We start from the raw sequence: 18,764 nt of genomic DNA on the forward strand, positions 1-18,764 counted from the left end.
ACGGTTTTGAGAGAGAGGTGTAACCTTTTACCAATTTAAAAGCCACGACCACACAGATGCTCGGCCGTTCCCCTTCTCCAGCTCTATCAGCCACATCCCAAGACATCGTTTCCCACTGCAAACCTGCTTCGCTATTCCTGTTTCTCTAAAAGCATTGCAGTTGTCATCTAACGCCACTTCAAAACAACCGAACCACCGATATGTAGGTTTTTAAAGCATGTAATATCCTGCATGTTTTGGTTTCCCAGCCTTTGGTTTCACCCTCATGAACTTACTTCTAAGAGCAGCAACGTCTCTTGTTCCGTCCATTCTCGTCCAGCACTTGCACCTTTACTCTGCAAAACACAGGGGAAAAAAAAAGTGAAATACAGGTCTTTTTGCGCAGAACCTCTTAGAAGAAAACATTAAGGACGAAGGGAGAAGAACCTGTGATTTAATCCACTCAACATGCGCCTTTCACAGTGTTCCTAGTACAGGTACCAGTCCCTGGTTCTCTCGCACAGTGGTTCAGTTCACTCACACAGACCAGCACGTTCCTGCAGTCCCTGGGGCTGCAGATCCCCCCTTCCAACACGGCCGAGAACCTGCAACTCCTCTTTTACTCCAAGTGATTTGCTCCCCAGTTCTGCTGGCTCCCAGCTACCTTTGCTTGCACATACAGCAAAGAGAAAAGAGGACTTTCCTAATAAAACCCCTTGGAGTGCTGACAGCGTTCAGTCACCTCGGCTTTGGCCAGTGAAATCAAGTCAAGAACGGAGCAGTTTACACCAATCGTTCTATAATTCACACCAAAGGACAACAGCAGCCAACACACAACGGAATAACCGAGCCCGCAGCTGCCGTGCAGCCACAGAGTAATTACAATAAGATAATTGCAAATTTAGCAATCACCTGCTCCAAGAGTTGCTGCTCCCAAATCTCTACCTTGTGCTTAAATCACAAGGTGATCTGAAAGTTACAAAACTTGGTGAAAACTGCCCATTTCCACCATTACAGACACCCAAATCCATGATATGTCACACACAGACCAAAGCAGCCGTGTCACCTGCTTATGAAACAACATCATCTAGAATGGATGTCTCCACAGCCAAAGGAAAAGGGCATTTAGGATGAGCAAACCTCTCCCATCCCAAGACTGATTTGAAACAGCCCGTCAGCCCACAGAGAACATTCATGAGCGTGAGTCACCCGGCAGCTGATCGAGGCGGCCGCTGTCGACAGCCAAAACAGCAACTGCCACACGCATAAAACAAACAGGGACGTCAACCTCTGCCAACAAACCTGCTAAATTCATTGCTAGAGATGCCTGTGAACAGAACTAGAGTCTGGAACCAGGATAAGATGTATTAATTTGGTGAATATTTATACCTCCTTAATCAAAGTGCAAAAGTCACTCCATGAAATGTGACATGGAATCAGGCTTTATAAAGAAACCCTCTTGTGGTTTGGTTTTGTTGTTTTTTAAATGGTATCAGGCGGCAGGAGGAATTGGAGTCAACAGGTTGTGGAGTTACTGACACCACTGCAATGGCACCTCAAAACTTTAACTGTACCATAGAACAGATTGCGAAGACAGGGCGGAAACATCCCCGTGATGGTTTTGTGACACCTTCTGTAATCGAGCCGGTTTCTAGTTGTCTCAGTCTGGCAAACCCTGCTCAGACTTGGAATGCAGGTAAAGACCCTGCTGGGAGACCTCAGATTCTGTATTGAATTATTGGACAGTCTGTTGGTTCGGAACCACTCCGGTGAAATATGCAATAACACGCCATAAGTTCAGTGCCTGGGGACTCACAGTACTGAGGAGCTCGGGATAGGTACAGCTCCCTATTCTCTAACACAACCCTAAGTGTGGTATCTTAACATCCTACATCGAGATGGAAGAAATCGAAACCGAAAATATAAGTGTAAGATGTTACCCAACGTCATCTAGTGCAGGACACTTGAGGAAGAAGCCTTAATACAAGGCGCAGGGGTAAACCAATCCCAATATACTTGCCTTTGCTAAAGTCTTTTTTGAGTAAATGTCTGTGCGAAGGCCAAAGTTCTGCAGGTCAGTCGGTTTCTCTTTGTTTTTCTCAGGAAAACTCAACATCTGCTGAGCAGCTGGAACCTGCGGACAAACGTTGCAAGAGGAAGGTGAGAGAGGCAGGAATTTAAAGTCATCCAAGGCTTTTAGACCAACGTTAACCAGAACACGGACTCAATTCAGTGGAACATGAACCTGCAGAGGTGACTTTACATAACACCACTTGCACGTGATACCAGCAGGTTTGTTTTGGAGGTTCCAACTACCTGAAACTCTCAACCCAGATGGATGAACAAGGGAATATTTCAGCAAATCGCGCACAGTTCACGCTACGGAGATGTCAGCGCGGGGCTCACCTGCGGCGTGCGGATGTGAAGCGGCATCAGCCCGGAGGGCGTATCGGCCAGGACGTTGAAGTGGGGAGTCGGGGGAGGCCCCATGGCCATGGGGCGGCTTTCAGGGTCCACCTGGTAGTTGATGAGCCCCCACTGCTCCAGGAAAGCGTGCACCCTATGAGACAATGGCACAAATTCAGACCTGAAGAACTAACGCCTTGCTCGACAGTGCAGGAAGGAGACAAGACGGGAAGAAGTTTGTGTTTCTGGATGAAAAAGCAATCCTGAATCTTCTATACTCCTCCACTAATCACAAATAGCGATAAATAATCACACAGCGTGAATTTTATGCAGACTTGACTGCACTTCATGTTGCATAAAACAAAAGATGACATTTTTGGTTACGGATAACAGGAATTTCCATTATTAAGGACAAATGCAAAGCGAGGGCCGCGTGCATGGAACCGTTTGCAGCCCCTGTACGGATTGTGAGGGCTGCACAAACATCAACCTGCGTCCCTCGGCTCCGTGTAGCTGTTCCTCACCAAAGCACGTTCCCAGGGCCCCGCTGTGCCTCCCAGCTCCAGGCTGGCCAGACACAAACCCACAACACCGAGTCACACCACTGCAACTTCTGAATAAACTCCACCAAGTCACTGAACAGCAAGTTAAGCCCCAAACTCTGCAGGCATGGCTCAGCAAGCAGAATATTAGCAATAAAGAACAGTATAAAATAGTCTGGTTACAATAAAAGCAGGGGAACTGCCTGCTAATTAACAGTGCGATGTGACGGCTTTTGCCCGCACCCATGCCGTCGCACCGCAGCGTTTCCATTTGTAACGCAGCTCCTCTCTATTTTCTGTTCAAGCCCAGGCCACGGGTGGTTTTACCTCATGACGGCGCACACGTCTCCCGTCAGGTTCCTCCTGCACGCCGTGCTGGTCAAGTACTCCTGAGGGTTTAAGCGATAGGTGTCGATCATGAAGTTGCGATAAGCCAGGTATCTGGAAGACAATTGACAGGCACTTCATGTATGCTGGTGTCTGACAAAGCTTAAAATACATGTTTCAGGATTCACCTGTATTACTGACAAGCAAATACCCACAGGTTAATTTTTATTGATGAAATTTAAGAATCAGTATCGAAAGCAAGAGGTAAGTAGAATTTATTGTTATATACTGAATATGACCCATATTGTTTCATTCTGGATTCTCTTGGTTCGGATTAGCTGAAATTGCACAAACAGTTGCTGCAGCTTGGTCACTAACCAAACACTCACAGAATCACAGAATGGAGTGGGTTGGAAAAGGCCTCAGAGCTCATCCAGTCCAACCCTTGGTCCAACTCCAGTCCATTGACCAGATCATGGCACTAAGTGCCATGGCCAATCTCAGTTTAAAAACCTCCAGGACGGTGAGTCCAGCACCTCCCTGGGCAGCCATTCCAATGCCTGACCACTCTCTCTGCACAGAATCGCTTTCTCATCTCCAGCCTCAGTTTCCCCTGGCAGAGTTGAAGCCCATGGCCCCTTGTCCTATTGCTGATGCCTGGGAGAAGAGCCCAATCCCCACCTGGCTAGAACTGCCCTTCAGGTAGTTCTAGAGAGTGCTGAGCTCAGCTCTAAGCCTCCTCTTCTCCAGACTAAACAAGCCCAGCTCCCTCAGCCTCTCCCCATAGGGCTTGTGTTCCAGTCCCTTCCCCAGTCTTGTTGCTCTTCTCTGGACCCGCTCCAGCACTTCAGTCTCTTTCCTGAGCTGAGGGGCCCAGAACTGAACACAATACTCCAGGTGTGGCCTCCCCAATGCAGAGCACAGGGGAAGGATCACTGCCCTTGTCCTGCTGACCACGCTCCTTTGGATCCAGGACAGGACACCATTGGCCTTCTTGGCCACCTGGGCACAGTGTTGGCTCATGTTGAGCTTCCTGTCCATTAGTCCCCCAGGTCCCTTTCTGCTCTCCAGCCACTCTGTGCCCAGCCTGGAGCGCTGCAGGGGGTTGTTGTGGCCAAAGCGCAGGACCCGCCACTTGGCCTTATTGAACTTCATCCCACTGGAATGGGCCCATTTTTCCAGTCTCTCCGGATCCCTCTGCAGAGCCTCCTGACTTCCAGCAGCTCCACACTCCCTCCCAGCTTGGTGTCATCAGCAAATTTGCTGATGATGGTCTCACTCGCACAACAGGGCGCAGAAAACAGATCAACGGGGTCTGGTCTTCACATGGGAACAGGAGAAATAATCCTCAATCCCCTCCGCAAGCCTGCAAGGAACCAAGCTGCACACAACCCAGCCACAGTACATGGGGCTGACCGCCACCGTTTCTACGTGGGGACTCTTAAACGCATAAAAAGATGAGTAGGGCAAGGTTAGAGATCAGCAAAACAGAGATGATCTCTGCAAAGCATAAAGAAGAGCCCAGAAGGCAGCACAGCGCTCCGGGCTCGCAAAAAGCAGAAACGGATCCCGTGTTTTGGTGCACAACAGCGCAAATCAGCAGGTTCTGGGGTTCAGCCCATTGCCTGCACTGCAGACATTCCATCACAGGCTTCGGCAGAAAGTTTCTGGAACCTATTAATGCTTCTTAATGCATTTAGAACAAAATAAACTACCATAAAATTCTTGCTAGCCCTGTAGTTCGGAGAGAACAAAACCAACGCGCCGAATACGAGTGCAAAGACACGTTCTAAATGGGGTATTATAAGCAGATTTCTGCCTTTGGGCCGTCTGGTCTGCAGTGTGCAAAGGCAGCTGCTATAAAACAATCACACCGAGACAGAACAGCAGCTCCTTGCACAGGCAAGACACGAGCAGACAGGTGCTGCAAGCAAACCTTCCTGCCAAAAGCTCACGTTATAGATGAAGTCCCTAATTATATATGAAACTTGCTGGAAAAAATTAGATGTTGGGCTGCTCCATGTCGAATGGTTGGTAGGCAAGAAACAACACAGGAGCTCCTTCCAAATAGGCTGGTTCAGGAACATTGCTGAGCGCTCCTGGAGAGAAGGGGGCTGCCACCTGCTCCAGAATTGGCCCTTCAAAATGGTCCTGGTGCAGAAATTGGTTTAATGCTTATTAGTTGAGGTAACATTAGTTAACGGTACGAGGTGAAGAGAGAAGCCTAAGATGCAAACATCCCTAGTTTCTCCTGAAGGGAGTCTGTTTTCACCAATAACACGAGCCATCAGCTACAACTTGTCAACAGCAAGAAACATAAGTCAACTAACCTCTATTTAAAACCTCTTTTAAGACAGAAACCACCCCCCAGGTACGACTGTCACAAGAATGAACCTGCGCGAGTCTCTGAAACACGGGATTTTGTAGCTAAGCTGAGGCAAGACGCTTCCATTCAGAAGGATGTTTCTATCTTATTCTAAAAGAAAAGACAAGGCCAGGAGCACAGGCTACTCCTACAATCCCTAAATGGCAACAAGAAGACATCTCGAGGATAAGATCAGGATGGGGAGAAGGTGAGTCCCTAATCTGCTTCTCTCGTAGGCAAAAACCAGCAGCAGCAGCTCAGTCTCAGGAGACTTGATGTTCTGATGTCACCTGAAAAAGGAGGCCTGGGATTACACGATGACCACACCAGCGGGAAATACGAAAGATGAGCGTTCTTTCACAATAATCTGTTTGCAGTCTCAGCCACCGAGCCCTAGAAACCCCAAACCAAAAATAGACTGAATAGTAAAACTGATGGAGCGGAGTTAGTGTCAAATATGTTCTGCATCAACTCCATTCTGGAATCACTGCGATGCAGCTGTAGTTACCTCTGCAACTCAGACGTGCACAGAAGTTGCAAATGAAGACTACAGACTGGAAATCAGTCTAAGCTCATCTTCCAGCTCAAACCAAAGCCAATGCTGAACTCTGACCAGGCTGCTCAGGGCCTGGTGTTCAGCCAGGCCTGAAAACCCCAAAGGAACATCCTCAGCTTCCCAAAGTCCTATCCCAGCGCTTCATCTTTTTCAGAGCTACAAATCTTCCTTACGCCAAGGCACAACTCGCTGTGTTTCAGTCTTGACTTGCTTTTCTCCTGGCACACACCTTGATAACGAGCCTGGCTCCATCTCCTCCGTAACCTCCTTGCCCACTGGGCAACTACAATAAGGTCTCCCAATGCTTCTCCAGGCTGAAAAAGCTTAATTTCTATTCAGATTAGATCAGAAGCGTCACAAAACACCAGTCACCCCCCAGAAGAGGAGATTCAAGCACAAGAACACTCCGAAATGTCTCGTTTACCTGCTAGAAGAGCAACGTGAGGTGATATTGTCACTGTCATTTAAACTAGAGAGAAACTGAGAGAAAAAGTGAGTTTGAAGAAATGTTATGCGTGAAAAATGCGCAGCTTTGCTGACGTTAGAACGGTGTACTGAGAAGATACCTCAATGCTTCATTTAGTAGCTAATTTTTTAAAAATTGGCTTAAAATCCCCAAAAGTTGCTCTGCAACTAGACCAAGACTTGACACCAAGATGAACACAACGGGCCTGGTTCCGCTGTCCAAGTCGACACGCGTTCAATCCTCTTAAAATTTACCACTTTGTGTGTGTGTGTGTGAACTCTGAGGTTTTAGAATTATAATTTTAATAGAAACAAAACACATTGTTCAAAAGCCTGATGTTGATTATCTTCCTTTAATCAATAATCTTTCCAGACCGCTCCGAATAACTAAGTTTAGTGGTAGGAAGCTCTCAGAGAAGGGGAGACGGATCTTCATCAACACACATAAGCCCTGTCGCAGATCCTCAAGATAACATTCGAGGCCAAATCAGCAACTTACCGTGTTCCATCGCTAAATCACATCAGGAGTTAATCATTTCATGTACAGAAAAAGCTACAATACTTCAAGACAATAATCAGCTTTGTTTTTCTTAAACCAGCTTCACGGAAGCTGTTGAAGCTGTTTAAACAACTCTGCCTGTGCATATTTTGAATGAAGAACATTCGAGTCGTGCAGTAGATCTCAGATGCCACGAAGAGATGAGACAGGCACAAACTGGACCTAAATTCAAGGGCGAGAACTCCGCCTGGATTAACGTGCATGTCCAACATTTAAATGGCACTGAAATGTCTGCAACAGCTACATCAAAAAAATCTCTCTCTCCTTGCAATGCACAACCCCAGCTCTCTGGTTTCAGTCTGACTACCTAATATGAAAACACAGGCACATCTCGGGCCCGTGAAGATGCATTTTCCAGCCCTCACCTGTGCTTTTGGAATCACCCATCAGCTGCTCGGGGAGCCGTGAAATCACCTCCGATAGCTGTTCAGAACCCATCGCACAGCCCGACAGTAAATTCAGCAATCGGTGCCTACGCACAACTCCCGGCTCCAAAACACAGCGTGGCAGGAGAACGCCAGGGAGGATTATTGACTTTCTACACTATCATGACATTTTTCAGAGGTCTTTGGAAGATGACCATGTCCTGTACCACAGAAAACTCAATCATTTGTTCCAGTATTACTTGGGAGAAACTAGTTTGATTTTTCCTGGATAACCACTATTACCTTTTCATTTGGTATTTGGGCTTTGACCTCCACAACAAACATGAGCAGAGCACAGAGGGGCTGCCAGGTGCTCTTTCCTTTCTGTGTGTCCCTACCAACAACTCCAGTTTAACACACACGGGCCGAAGCGACCGCATGGTTAATGGAACTGGGAGCAACTTTATCTTGCCGAAGAACTACAGGCCCATATTTGCACGTTTTTACTTACATTTCCGGAGTCTTGGACTTGTTTTTGCCGTTGAAGAATTCAGGAAGAGCACGACGTTCAATCACGTGAATACTGTAACACAAACACACAATTCAGATGCCAAATCCTAAATAATCTTAAGAGCACCCTGCACACCTTCAAATGACTACTTTGAGGGAGAACATTTCTAGCAAAGGTGACTTGTTTAAATAACCCTCATATTCTAGCTTGACTCTTTGAAACGAACCATATTTTTATCAAATAAGCAGCGCTGTATTAAAAAAGCATCACAAAATTCAGTCGTTGATTGAAGCAAAACTGCGCACCCAAAGCAAAGCTTTATTGTCCCCGCTCAACCGTGACAATAAAACTGAATTATGGATATTTAGAGCAACTAAGCGCTGTCTTAAAAATAATTCTTCCCCTTTGTGTTCTGAAGAAGGACTATGGAGCAAAATCCGACTGCATGTGGACGAGCAGAACATCGCGAGGTGATACGCAGTATGTAAAATAAACGAAGGTAAAGATTGCACAACATTCAGCTTTAGTTATTTGACAGATACATTAATTATTTTCCTTTCATAACTGTTGCAGGTCAAGTACTGAAGTTTATACATTTAGTAGAATCTTCCATTCTGCATGTACTACCTGTGCAACAACATAAATAACACCGCAGAAACTCCCGAAATCATGTTCCTGTAGTTCCTAAATTAAGGATTGGAGGGCATGATGTGATTTACTAGAACATAAATAAGGAAATGTGGTCCTGAAATGTTTTAACTGCAGGGTGATTGCACCTGTGGAGCAATACCAGCCACAAACGAACAAGATCATTTGGTTATCTATGGTATATGATGTGATATACAAGAGGGTTCTCACTGCAATGCAAAGTCACAACCCAAGAAAACAGAACGTTTAGAACTTGGCGAGTCAACTTTTTTTCCAAAGCTTAATATGCAAATTCTCTGAAGGATCTGAGGTTTAACCCACCTATTATTAAGTGAGAAAACAGCTTCGAGGGTTTAAATACATCAGTTTTCTAAGAAGTGTCAGAAATACAGGGCTTGTCGGAGTAACTTAGAAACTTAGAGAACGGCACAAGCTTTATGCAAGTTGAAACCTGGAGAACTACAATGGTCCTTCAAGAATTGTTATTTCCAAAGGAAACACAGAATCACATATCCTTTACTAATCCATACGTTCCGTTTTTGACCTACACCACCATTGCCCTTTCACACTGATCACACTTAATGTGCCATTCACAGGAACATACTCGAAGACGAAAACTAACTAACTAACTAACTAACTTAAATACATTTACCCAAACCAAGCAGCACGTTGCTGGCACAACAGCAGCAACACTGCAGAAACACTCCATGGGCCTTCTCGCCGGGTTTCAGGGTGATTTTGTTCTCGGAAACACTATTCAAACAACTGTTGCTATTACAAATGCATCAATCAAGAGTTTCTAACCAACCATTATTAACCAGTCGCTCCCAGAAGGCGCTTGTACAATAGTGTGAGAGTGATCGTGACAAAGTCGTAGCAGGAATAATAACAGTAATATTATTATTGTTATTATTAATTGTAGTAATAATAAAAATTAATAATTATAATTTCTGTTATTATTATTTCTTCCTAGGGATGTATTATGGTACCTTCACTTTACAAACGCTGACCCAACCCTGACACAGCTCCGACCCCATTCACTGCTATCAAAAGTTATCCAGCTTTTAAAGGTGCACATGGAACCTCAAACATCACAGCACATCGTTTTAGACCCCTGCCTAAACAGGGTCTCAGTTCCTGGAGCTAAGACTAAACACACGCTCAAGTGACAGCCTTTCCAGACAACTGTCTGATCCTTATTCTGTCTCCAAGGCAGCTTCTATTTAAAAAAAATAAAATACATAAGAATTTAACTTGCAGAGGGACCTCCATTCCCAAACCATCACCTGCTTCTCTTCCCACACCACACAAGTGTGAGCACACTGAGAACATCGGGGTTACTACAGCGAGTATGTGGCCATAGCGCACCGTAAACCTCCGACTCCAAGGATTCCAAACTGAAACGAGAGTCCTCCCCATACACCAGTGACTCCTCCTCAGAGCCAAGATCTGAAGCAAAATGCAAAGCCACCAGTGTTCAGAAGTAGACAAGAACATAGAAAGATCAGTCAAGGACTAGGGACGTAAAATAAAATAAAAATCAATAAAATAAAAATCAATGTAAAGCAAAAAATGCTGAGCAGGTGAACTGAAGATCTACGCTGCCTGAATTCTCTTCCTCGTTCTGAAACCCAGAAAACTGCGAGAAGTCAGCTCAGAAAATGGCCAAGACGCAGCACACACAGGGAGCAGAGCCAAGCAAAGGCCATTCCTTCCGGCTCTCAGCCTCGTTTATGAGAAAACCACCAAAAGTCAAAGTCCTCCCCCAGTTCCCAACGACTTCCTTACCAGTTGTAGTCGAACCAAGATGCATAGCTGGGAATAATGATGTGGTTGGTTTGCTCCGTGACGTTATCTTCACCAGGATCGATCGACCGGCTCTGATCGCCTTTGTTCGGATCTTCATCTTCCTGTATCACGGAGGAAATAAAATCATCAACAGGTGGCAAAAGACACACCTGACAACTCCCAACAAGCACAAAGGCGGCTGAAAACAAGTCCTTGCCAATCTGGGCAGAACAAAGTTCTCTTGATGCAATTTCTAGTCAGCAGGGAAAAGCTCAGGGACCACGAAAAGTGTCATCTGTGTTGATAAAATATTAAAGCACGAGGCCAGTAACAAACTGTTACAGAGCCAGCTCTCAAATCTCAAGGACATACTTGGCAGCACAGTTAGATCATGCTTTGTGTCCTGGTTATAAAATTAAGCGTGGTCTAACAACGGGAGAAAACACTGCATTTCGATTCTGGAGTATTCTACAAACACATGTAGTGAATACAGCGCAAATCAGGCACTTCCTGAGCTGTGAGCTCAGCTCCTGCTGCCATCTCCACTTACTGGCACGACACCAACGTTTAATATAGCCTAAGACGGGTTGTATTTTTTGCGACTCTTCCCCCGTTAAACTTTTCACTCCTCAGCAGAGGATTAAAGGAAATCAGACTCATTACTCCTGGTTTACTGGGAAACACTTGTCAGCAGTAATAGTTTCAAAACTGCCTCTTATTACCCTCCATTTTTGCTTGGATAAAATCACTTTGATCTGTTTTAAAGCTGGTATCAGCTACGTCTCTCTTGTGAAGAAGAGATACCAAGTTCAGCCTGGAATGCTGCACATCCCTGGATTTGTTTCACTCGGAGGGTGAACAGACCCCCGAGTTTGCCTGTACAGGGCTGTGAAGACTCCAGCAACCAAGATTTTATCAGATTCCCAAGCAGAAGACGAGTCTTTGGTCACTCGCTATTGCTTCCCAACACAAGCCTCCTGGGAATTTTAGGTGTTCTGCAGCTTGGGGTGTTCAGCGGGGGAAGAGAAGCTCCGGGGAGACCTTAGTGCGGACTTAAAAGGGGCCGAGGAGAAAGATGGGGACAGAGTTTTGAGCAGGGCCTGTTGCGATAGGACAAGGGTGATGGTTTAAACTAAAGGAGGGAGATTCAGGCTGGACATGAGGAAGGAATTGTTGCCTCTGAGGGAAGGTCCCTCCAGCCCGAACCACACTGTGATTCTATGAACTTGAGTTTCCACCCAACTTAGCAAGAAACAGCCACTGTTACCTTGCCTCCAGTTGCCACTGTCTCCTCATCCTGTTCATCTGAAAGGTAAAAACGTTGAAAAATTACACTGATAATTGAGAATGACACTAATAAAAAGCATCTGATTGCTCAGAAGCCTTTCTAGCAATGCAACTGTTAACAGGAAAAAATATTTCATTTGTTTTGGAAGGCAAGTGAGGAGGAAAGCAGAGTGGACCACCCATCTGGAAGGCAATGTCAGCCCTGTGCAGGCACTCGCTAGCCCAGGGAACCCACGAGAACACACAGGAAGGATCATTAGTTTTCCACAATAAGGAACCCATATCTAATTACCGCCTTTCCCAGCGCCCTAGATGTAGCCTTGTCTAACAGGACACGGGACACTGGTTCGTATCTTACACCAAAGGCTTGGCAAAGCGCGGGGAGCATGGGATTCACCTGTACTCCCAGCCAAGGCAAAATTCTGCCAAGAAAGAACTTAAATGTCATATTAAAAAAAAAATAGATGCCTGCAAGGGAACAGCCAATATATTTAAACTGAAATACATATGAAAACTGAATTAATTCAATAAAGAAGTAGATTTTAAAATAGAGAGGTTTAAAAAGCTTTATTCTGTTGGCCTGTGAGCAAGACTTGGCTGTAAAACTCGGGCAGGGGGAGCTGGAGGGGGCCGTGTTTGCTTTACCGAGGTCTGCGACCGTTCCTCCTTTCACGGGTGTGTTTTCACTGTCTTTCTTTGGGTTCACTGCAAGAGCAAGATTGAAACTCTGATGAGTAATGCCAGACGAGATACAATTATCACAGTCCCGCGTGCTTTTCCTATCTTATCCATCAACACTTTTGTCGCTGTAGTTCAGCAGAGTTCATGTGTGCGGTCTGAGCACAACAGAGCATTTGTCTGATGTCTCTGCAGTTCCAGACCTGAACACAAAGCAGCTTCTGTCCGCACAGTCCTTGGACCAAGCCCTGGGCTTTTTCTTCCACCTGTACAACACGTACGATTCTTCCACGCAAGTTCAAATCAGGTGAAAACCACACGGTGCGACACCCACAATGGTTTGGTGTCAAGGACTTAATGGAAGGAATCCCTTTCCCTATTTATCTTTACTTAACAAGTGTTGCACGGATCAACGCTCTTCCGTAAAGGATTAAGAACATGTTTATCATGTTGTTAAGAGTTTCACTCAATTAATGTGCTTATCTTGGCTACCTGGCATGCAATTATTTGCCTCCAGAAAACTCCATCCCTCCAAACACGAACTCTGTCTAAGGGGGGAGAACAGTCCTAAACCAGATGAAACTTAACATTTAAGTGGATTTAACAAATGTATTTCAAAAATCCCAACGAAGGTAAATCTGCCACCCTTTTCAGCTGTCATATTCCCGCCCAGATAAATTGAGATGAGCACACATCCCCAGGCCCTACGGCCACAAAATATTTCCCAGATTCGACAAAAAAATTACATGTGTATTTTTTTCGGTGCAGTTTAAGCAATTGTTTTAATATCCGAAGAATGCAGTGTATGCATATTTTACCATTTTTGGGAAGTACCACTTCTTCTATATTAGGTACCGGGGTGGGATCCTCCATGTCCTTTGTCAGATCCTCTTGCTCATCCTCTTCTTTCTGGCCTCTCCTTTTCCCATACAAGGCTGCTTGTCTGCAACACATCACACACAAATTCCCTGCCAGCTGCAACCATCAGATGTTCTCAGATATCAGGATTAAAACACTTATGAAACCATGAGTGCTGTAGGAAGTGGTGCTGCTGGAGTTAAGGAGAAATATTTTCTGTGTATTACTAAGATGAAATAAGTTTAAAACAAAAAGCCTTTTCCACCGTTTCAAGACTGGAGTCTGGCACTGGGTCTAAATCTCGATTCCAGCCCAGAGCCGCCTGGCACGTCGGCAGCACAGCGTAGCGGGAGACGCGAGGAGCCGTGATTCACCACCCTTTGTCCTTTTGAAAGCTGCAACAGGGCATCTGCTGCACGGAAAAGGCAATGGAGAATTTCAAAGCACGGTGCCTGACTTAAGGAAAAAGGCTGTTTGGGATGATGGATCCTGTGTCCCGAGGAACAAAGGCACAGTCACCCACACCGCTCCTTACAGCGCCCAACTCAGGCTTCACATGTGGAACGAACCGGTAATTCAGATTATCAGCTAATGCTTTCTCACCTCAGACGAGAAGTTTCCAGTTTTGTCTTATTAGAGCCCAACAGGTCAAATAAACAAGACCTGAATTCTTAGTTTCAAAGTGTCCCCCTCTATATCCAACATAAACACCCATAAGTAAGCTTTTATTTGGATATAACATTGGCCTTTTTTTCTTCTTGAGCTCAAACTAGTGTTGGAAAATCTCAAAGGTGCATTTGGAAAATGGCCTTCAATATACCCAGCTATGTAGATTAAAAAAATCTCCTCAATTAATTGCAGTAATTTATGGGGCTACACTTCAAAAGGTGCACACGTACTACACAACTGCTCTGAGTTACTTCAGAAGTGGCCAAGTAACTTTCCATTTGCGAAGTTCTGCTCTCGATGCACAACGAACCCCGTCCCTGCACAGAAATGCGGCAGCTCGCGCTGGGTTCTCCTCCGCCTGCAGGTGACGTGGCTGCAGGGTACATACATTACATATACTGCAAGTCTATTGTACAGATGATTATTCTACTGTAATTGAAGGTCAGACAAGTGAGAGATGACACAGTTTCCCATGAGAAAATTCCCACCAAATTCTCCAAACTCACCCCTTCTTCCCCGTCTTCTTTCTGGACTCCACAGGAGTTGGGGGTGGAGAAGGAGAATGTTTTCTCTTCCTTGTGCTCGCTGCTGCTTTCCTGTCTCTCCTCTCCGGGCTACGTACAGGCTGGGAGAGAACGGAGGAGTTAACTCAGCCCAAATGCGACAGTTATTGACAGGCGTTAGGCTACGCTACTCCTTAACACATCCTACAGCAGGGAATCTAAAAGCAATAACAATGCGACAACGTGCTCTGCATCCAGCTTCAATTTGTCAACGTGAAGACCCCTACATGTTCTCCAGCCACCCTCCGGATGCCGCAATGGCTTTTGTGCGTAAGAACCGTGCTCTGAAAACACAGCACGACCCAAACGCCGCTGCGACTCGTTCCATATCCTCCATCCATCAGTGCAGAGTTCCTAGCGAGCAGCCTCAAGGGCAAATGAACGTGTTTCAGAGTCCTGACTCGCTCCCCGCATTGGGAGGGATCCAAAAATGAGTATTTTGGTACAGAGACTTTGGGAATGAAATATTAACTGATGGTGTTCAGCACACCCAAGGCTTCGGTTATGAGCAAGCAGAGTGGGTCCCGTCTCTCACCATCCTCAGGGAGCGGGGATAATAAAAATCAAAGGGTGCACTTACACTTGGGAATAAAGGAGATCGATCAGGAAAAAAAGTTACAATAAGCTGTGTTATCGGATGCACCTCCAACTGTTTAGTTGCCTTAATTTTAGCAACTTCAAGTGCAAAAAATTCAACTTATGCAGAGATCAAGTGTATCAGTGTATCAACAGGGCACCCGCTAAGCAGAGGAGCACCCACCTCTTCGTTTTTCATGGAGATTCTCTGTCTGAAACTCACTGACTTCCTGTTCTCGTCTACCTCGTAATCCTCCTCATTCATCCACTCGTTGAACACGTCTGTGTCCAAGATCCACTTGGCATGAACCTGAAGGACAGAAGGATACATGGATGTGCTGCTGGTTTCTGAAAAATAACTGTGTTAAAAGCGCACTTTGGATGCTGAAAACCACCATCAAGATCTAAATATACAGATCACCTTAGGAGACCTGTCACAAAGGCCAAAAAATTAAGAGCTGCCCATATCTTGCAAAGAAAAGACTGACCATCTTGACTTCAAATAAAGTTCTGCTTTACACAGCTGAAAATGAGTTCTTGAGCATTAGCATGATTTATACACAAAATAATGCGTTCCAGTCATTTACAGGTAACTACGTGGAATGAGTTGTGTTTGAACAGGCATCAAGTTATTTTCTGACCTGAGCTGCTTGGATCACCAGCGTACACACACAACATTGCATGTGACGGATAAAGTCCAATAAAAGGACAACAAAGCAGTATTTAACACGCTCTGATTGTAACTGCTCTGTATCGTTTGCTTGCAATGAGCTAAATCAGAAAGGCAAATCATTCCCGTAGAAAAAGAATTATGTAGACAACCTAAATACAGCTGCTGATGGTGGTTTGAGCGCTCACACATTCAACAGACTGAAAAGCGATGACTTTTAGCATCATGACATCAGTTGAGAGCAGCGTTCCCGTTGAACGCAGCCTTTCCATAGAGAAAGACAAGGCAAGGCCTTCGAGGATTCCTTAAGCAGCTCCTGGTTTTCTCAGGCACTTTCACGTTGGCTCTAACTCTGGGGACAGTTGTAATAGTAAAGTTGCCATTACAATAACTCAAAGAGCAACATTTCACCGGCACCAGAGACGTCAAAAATTCACACTTGTTCTCCTAAAGAAGCTTCTTCATTTCCGTATTATCTAACTCTCAATATTTTTGGCTATTTCCATATTCTAGGAAAAGATGAACTGTCTCCACACCAAATATGTTTCCAGCCCTGTAATATATGTGTAGTGACCTCGTTTCTGACCTGATAGTTCTTTTCTTTAAGAATATTCTTCCAAAAACCTCAAAGATAGGGTTTTTTCCCCAGTTCCTCTCCTCAAACACCATATGATGCCGTTATGCATTTAATGAGTCGTCAGGTTTCATCCCAGAGCCGGAATGGAACAACTTCAACATAAAACACCTCAAGTCCCCCCAAATAAACACGGTTGTCCCAGCACTATCAGGGGTGCATCGCTCTGTCCTTCTACACTCGCTAATGAAGTATTTTGTCAACGACGTTGCTCCCCAAACCAAAGGAATACTTCAGACATTTTCATTACAGCTCCAGAAATATCCCTCTGCTTTTCCATACGTATGGAAATACAGCCCCCGTTCCGCAGCAGCACGGTGACGGATCTATTCAGCAGCACCTGAGCGTGAGCTACACCAATACAGGAACTCTGGGAGGCTGTTTAAGAGACACTCACCTTCCACGGCTTTTCGGGAATGGGAGGATCCTCAATTTCAGCATCTATCTCATTGGCGTGAACCCAAGTGTCATAGCTGTGGAGTTGGAGAAAACAGAATGGGTCCCCACCAAGTTCACCCACCAAGATCAGCGGCAGGAATATCTGTTCAGCAGTTCTGACATGCGCGAGTTGTATTGCTGGGGTAGAATAATGAGCGTTCTCCACGCAATGAGAAGTTAAGGGAATAATCCCTGGTTGCTGCAGGAGTAGGACACACTGAAAAGGGGTCCAGGGCACCCAAGTTTTAACTTTCTGAATGTAAAGGCCATGTCGGTGCAGCCAGCTCCAGCTCAGAATTGCAAATCCGCTCTCTAGATTCAGGGGTATCAATGCAGTTTCTGAGTCACCTATTCAAACCCTGGCATTAAGCTAATTAACTTGTTTCTGCTCTTATGAGTTCAAAGCAAGAGCTACTGGATTCCTAGAAGAAAGGAATACCCATCCTCTCCTACAATCCCACTGCTGGAGAATCCATTTCCTATTTGCATTCACTTTTCCGCATGCTATTCCCTCAAAAGCCTATTTACAAATACAGAGAAACTGCACTCACAGCAAAAGCCAAAATACTTTGTAATCAACATCGGGCACGTACTGAACAACTGGGGCAAGTCATATGCAAGAGATGTGCACAGAGCATTCCTCATGCTCAGATGACGTTTATAAATACATGTGCACACCCCCAGAGTCAACACAAACTTGAGTATTTAAAGTTTCTTCATCTGTATGAAGAAAGGAACTGCAGTGTGATTGTTTGTTGCTCTCCTCACTGAAACATGAAGATGGTCTGCGTGCACAGCAGAGCAGTCGCTGGGTTATCCATCCTCTGAGTTTTCCATAACCTGCACTGAGCAACCAGTGATTAAAAATCCATTTCAGTACACACACTGTCTTTTAACATCTCCAAACAACGCAGATTTCTCAAAACCTGCACCTGCCTGAAGCCAGCTCATGGGGCGCAAGCTGTGTTCTTAGCTGAATAAAGCTCAGCTGGGGGACTGGAAGTTCTCTGTCTTTGCTTTAAAGTCTTACAAAGGTTAAGGAAAGGCTCACTTGGCCCTTTGGAATCAGGTTCAGGCTGCAGCCTCAGCAGCAGCTCTGCACAAAGCAGATCCCTTCTCCAGCCTGACCCACCTGCCTGGATCCCAACAGGTACGTGCGTTCCAGCTTTAAACCGCGGATTCATTCTTTCCAACTCTCGGACGTTGAGGAAAAACAGCGGCAATACTAAATGACCGAGTGGCTACACTGCGTAAGGGAATTACTGTTTGTTTTGTAATATAAACAGTGACGTGTGACCATTCGATATCAAAACCACAGGAATGCGGTGCTGTATATTTGGGTTACGTTGTTAGAACAGCCAGCACGAGGTGTGATATTCTACAGAACAAGAGCCAAGCACAGAGGAGTCCACGTGCGGGTTGAGGGCTGGTAACCCCAGAGCAATGCTACCAGGAGAGGCAAGACCCGGCCAGCTAAAGAGGCCGCTTGTTTGAGGACATGGATTTTCCTAATTGCAAGTTTTAATCAACGCTCTTCCTTTGACAAACTGAAGATTTGGGGTGTGCTTTACCTGTCCGGAAAAAAGCCCCAGTGTACCAGCACCTGCTTGTCTTTTTTCATCACAGGTCTCAACCATTCATCTGCAAAGGGAAAAGAGATTTAGCATCAGGTTCAGGCTGTCAAGAACATTAAACACTATCTTGCTTTTCCATAGGTGTAGTAAAGTTATTGCGATAATCTCTGACAGAAATCTGCTGTAGGGAATCATAGAATCCTTTTGGTCGGAAACAGTGTTTAAGATCGAGTCCAACCATAACCCACCCTGCCACCGCCCCGTGTCCTGGGAACCTCATCTCGTCTGTCCAACCCTCCGGGGACG

At 45.5% G+C, this 18,764-nt stretch overlaps 1 protein-coding gene across 1 annotated transcript in view; it reads right to left on the bottom strand.

Annotated features, from left to right (window-relative positions):
• SMARCC1 (SWI/SNF related BAF chromatin remodeling complex subunit C1) overlaps positions 1–18,764 on the bottom strand; it is a 77,793-nt gene that overhangs the window by 39,853 nt on the left and 19,176 nt on the right. The window contains exons 7-19 of the mRNA XM_082046364.1: positions 18,456–18,525; positions 16,844–16,919; positions 15,327–15,452; positions 14,510–14,628; positions 13,295–13,419; positions 12,444–12,503; positions 11,779–11,816; positions 10,512–10,633; positions 8,076–8,147; positions 3,255–3,368; positions 2,386–2,539; positions 2,000–2,113; positions 276–335 (exon numbers count right to left, since the gene is read on the bottom strand). Of these exons, the coding sequence (XP_081902490.1) occupies positions 276–335; positions 2,000–2,113; positions 2,386–2,539; positions 3,255–3,368; positions 8,076–8,147; positions 10,512–10,633; positions 11,779–11,816; positions 12,444–12,503; positions 13,295–13,419; positions 14,510–14,628; positions 15,327–15,452; positions 16,844–16,919; positions 18,456–18,525 (1,250 nt within the window). The remainder of the gene's footprint in view (positions 1–275; positions 336–1,999; positions 2,114–2,385; positions 2,540–3,254; positions 3,369–8,075; positions 8,148–10,511; positions 10,634–11,778; positions 11,817–12,443; positions 12,504–13,294; positions 13,420–14,509; positions 14,629–15,326; positions 15,453–16,843; positions 16,920–18,455; positions 18,526–18,764) is intronic.

The sequence above is a fragment of the Streptopelia decaocto genome, assembly GCF_964273445.1.
Source record: "Streptopelia decaocto genome assembly, chromosome: 2".
Classification (NCBI taxonomy): Eukaryota; Metazoa; Chordata; class Aves; order Columbiformes; family Columbidae; genus Streptopelia; species Streptopelia decaocto.